The sequence below is a fragment of the Gekko japonicus genome, unplaced genomic scaffold, assembly GCF_001447785.1.
Source record: "Gekko japonicus isolate JY-2015 unplaced genomic scaffold, Gekko_japonicus_V1.1 scaffold3768, whole genome shotgun sequence".
In the NCBI taxonomy this organism is placed as follows: domain Eukaryota; kingdom Metazoa; phylum Chordata; class Lepidosauria; order Squamata; family Gekkonidae; genus Gekko; species Gekko japonicus.
Genome location: NW_015166545.1, coordinates 79,707 through 83,276, shown reverse-complemented (window position 1 = coordinate 83,276; position 3,570 = coordinate 79,707). Strand labels below are relative to the sequence as shown.

At 62.2% G+C, this 3,570-nt stretch overlaps 1 protein-coding gene across 1 annotated transcript in view; it reads right to left on the bottom strand.

Annotated features, from left to right (window-relative positions):
* Positions 1-761: 761 nt before the first annotated feature.
* The window catches only part of FAM171A2 (family with sequence similarity 171 member A2), a 26,574-nt gene continuing 23,765 nt past the window's right edge, over positions 762-3,570 (bottom strand). The window contains exon 8 of the mRNA XM_015412337.1: positions 762-2,350. Within this exon, the coding sequence (XP_015267823.1) occupies positions 787-2,350 (1,564 nt within the window). The 3' untranslated portion in view covers positions 762-786. The remainder of the gene's footprint in view (positions 2,351-3,570) is intronic.

Here is a 3,570-nt window from a genome sequence, read left to right as displayed (position 1 = left end):
CCCACCCCCATCCAGACCCGCCGCACTTGCCCGGGCTCCGTGCCGTCACCTAGGTGGTCGGGGCATTGAGGCACGACAGGCAAAGAAAGGGCGTCAACCCGGGGCCCGGGTGCACTTGCCCCTCCCCGCCCCCACTCTGAACTGTCCTGCGGCTTGGAAAATCCACATTGTTTTTAAGGAACTGTACAACCCCCCGTAAGGGTAAGGGTAAGTCCCAGTAATGCCTTCAGTTGCACACGCACACCCCCCCGAGCGCCACGACAAGGGGGCCAGTCTTAGTTCCAGCCATGCCGAGCTCGGTGAGAAGCAAGGGATTCTGGGAAGTGGCCTTGGGATGACACGGGCTGAGCCACATCCTCCTCCTGGCGACTGGCTCGGAGTCGGGACGGGGGGACGGGGAGGGAAACCTCCCTTGTAGCCGTCATGTTCCCGGCGATCCCTGCGCCCCGCGCGGCCTGGCTCAGGCTGGCTGGTGTTGGTGCAAAAAGGGGGGAAAGGCCAAAAGGCGGTTGGCAATGGTGCTTCTTCACCCCGCTTCGGGCAGGACGAGCCTCACGAGTGACCACGGGGCATGCTGGGACAACAGGGGGAAAGCTGGGCCGCGCCCTCCGCCCCATCTTCTTGTCCAGTCTGGTTCTCTCTGCTGTCGTGTTGTTTCTGGGCCTTCTGCTCTGCCAAGCCTTGACCCGACGGAAGGAAGGAAGGAAAGAGGGGGGCGTGTCCTCCGCAGGCTCCGCCCCTCGTGTCCCTCCCCGCCCAGGGAGGGCGACTCCATCCGCCTGCCGGCTACTTCACGTTGAAGACCATGAGGGGCCGCTCCTCGCGCTTCTGCCAGGGGCTCTTCTTGTCGCCCTGGTCGTCCGTCCCCTCGGAGGGCTCGTTGCTGTCGTCCTCGGGGCTGGTCATGGAGTCGCGCCGCAGCTCGCTGTTGCTGTTGCTGCTGCGGGAGCTGTTGCCGCGGCTGCGCCCGCGCCGGGGGATGGTGGCGGCGCGGTGGTCGGCGTTCTCGTCCAGCAGGGGGGTCAGGGAGTTGTCCTCGGGCGAGCAGATGGCGGTGCGGCTCTCGCTGCTGCTCTGCTCCGTGTCGGCGTCGGCGAAGACCAGCTTGGAGTAGGCGGGGGCCATCGTGGAGGCCAGGCGCTCCTCCTTGAGGCGCTTCGGCGGCTTGGCCTCGTTGACGTCCACGCCCGAGTCGAGGCTGGCGTCGTTGCTCCGGCTCCTCTCGTTGCCCTGGAGGTCGATGTACGAGTGGCGGACCTGCGAGGAGCGCCCGTCCAGGGACACGAACCAGGCCCGCGGGTGCTGCTTCACCCCCAGCTCCAGCAGCTTCTTCTCGGTGAGAGCCTGCAGCTCCCCGTTCAGCTGGGCCATGGTGGACTCGTTCAGCAGCACGGGGATAGTGACCGAGCCGCTGACGGACTGGGCGTGGGGGCCCCAGCCCTTCCCCTCCGCCTCTTCCGACGAGTGCGGCTGCAGCTGGAACTGCGGGTGCTGGAGCTGCTGCTGGAGGAGCTGCTGCCGCTGCTGATCCTGGGGGCCAAACTGGTGGGGCAGCCCCAGGCCGGCTGGGTCCATGTCCGGCGGGTTCTCGGAGCTTCCCGGAGGCTGCTCGGACGGTGCCAAGCGCATGTAGTGGGCCGGGATGACGAGGGTCGGCATGACGTTGCGATACATGGTGTCCTTCATGTGGTCGATGGAACCGCAGAAGATCAACTGCCCGGGCTGGCTCAGGGAGGTGGGGCGAGCCAGGTGGTCTACCGACTGGGACAGCATGTAGTCGGGGGGCTTGGGGTCCCCTTTGTGGCCCATATAGTGGTCAAAGGGTGGCGGGAGAGGGGGCGGCGAGGGGGGCTCCTGCAGGTAGGCCTTGCCGTCGCTGCGGCCTTGCTTGCGCTGCGTCTCGGTGCTCTTGTCCTCCATGCGCTGGTGGGAGTAGCTGCGCTTGTAGTCCTCCAAGAGCGGGGGCTCAAGCGGGCCAGGGACATCCATAGAGCGGGCTGCCTTGAGCGAGTAGCCCTCCGTCACGCGAGGGTAGTCGTCTTTGGCGGTCCCCCTCTGGCTGAGCGTGTCCGCTGCGGAGGCCTTGCTGGCATGGCGCGCCTTCTGGCTGGACATCTGCTTGAAGAACTCCTCGCGAGAGCTCTCGAATTCGCGGGAGGAGGAGAAGGCCGACTTGAGGATGGGCGTGTGGACGTCCATGTCCCCGTTGGACGAGGCCGTTTCCAGGTGGCTCGTGCAGATGAGGTTGATCTGGGACATGGAGGTGGCCTGGTCCTTCTTGGAGGCATCCAGCGCGCCAGACAGATGGAGCTTCCGGTGCTGCTGCTGCCGCGGCTTCAGGCACAGCCTCCTAGAAAGGGGATGAAAAGGAAGACAGTCGTCATACAGACCTAGAGGTGAAGCAGAACCACCGCATTGTAGTGGAATAGCGCAAATGCCTTGGACCTGTTCTCCATCTGAAGGCTCTGAGATACAAACTACTTGATACAGACGGACACAGATTGGGTCGGGGTTTTCCTGAGCCGGCTCGTATTCCCTGCAGGCAGATAACAGCCGTGCAGAACTCATTTCCCCAGGGTCTGATTCAGATCAGGACTATGGGGGGGGGGGGTGCTTCAGCCTTCCTGTGCTGCTTTCCTGACCCAAAACAGTCTCAACAAGGCATTATTTGCATCAATTTTTGAAGTATTCAGAGCACGTGCCAGCTCCCCAGTGCGGCAAGTAATGCCCCCCCATGGAGTTATTTCAGATTGAGAGAATGGCTCTAGGAGCAGGCTGAAGGGCCTCCCCCCCTGCAGTTCCGATCTGAACTGGGCCCTCAGGTGTTTGTGAAATACGTTCCCCGTAGCTGCTGCCTGGCTGCAGGGAATGTCAGTCAATGTCTGGTCTCACATTGTGCAGTGGTTGTGTCTGGACCTCAGGCAGGAGACCTGGTCTCTCGGGACTTCGAAAATTGCTGCTTGCCGGATCGAACATCACTGGCCTGCATAGAGCAGTGGCTGGGCGAAGGGTAAAAAACCCAGAGACCATTAGTAATACCTTAGACGGAGGACAGGCAAGTTAGAGCCCAGAGATTCCAGCACGGCCCCCTGGCCCCAAAGATCCTCCCCCTCCCCCTGGCCATCAACCTTCAGGCACATCGGTTGTTTCCAGGGTAGAAGGAAGGACTCTTGATGCAGCCAGTGTGAACGGCCAACAGTGGAGCAGTAACAGTGTCCTCCCCTTCTGCGCTCTCAGCTGCTGACTCCCACGGGAGCCAAGGGACTCCCAGCTGAGGTGCCCCAGGAAAACTGCCCTGCCCAAGCCTCCCTTGTGGCTCACGGAGGGAGAAGGGAGAGCCCTCTAGAGCCTTCTGAGGGTGATCCCTGGCCCTTGCTTCATTAAAAACAGGGGCCCCGGTCAAAAAAGAACTTGCTAACAGTGTTCCCTCTAAGCTGAGTGAGTGTGAGCTAGCTCACAGTTTTTTAGCCTCCGGCTCACACAGTTTTGTCTTCGCTCGGGAAGGAGGGCTCCAGAGCAGTGTTCCCTCTAAGCTGAGTGAGTGTGAGCTAGCTCACAGTTTTTTAGCCT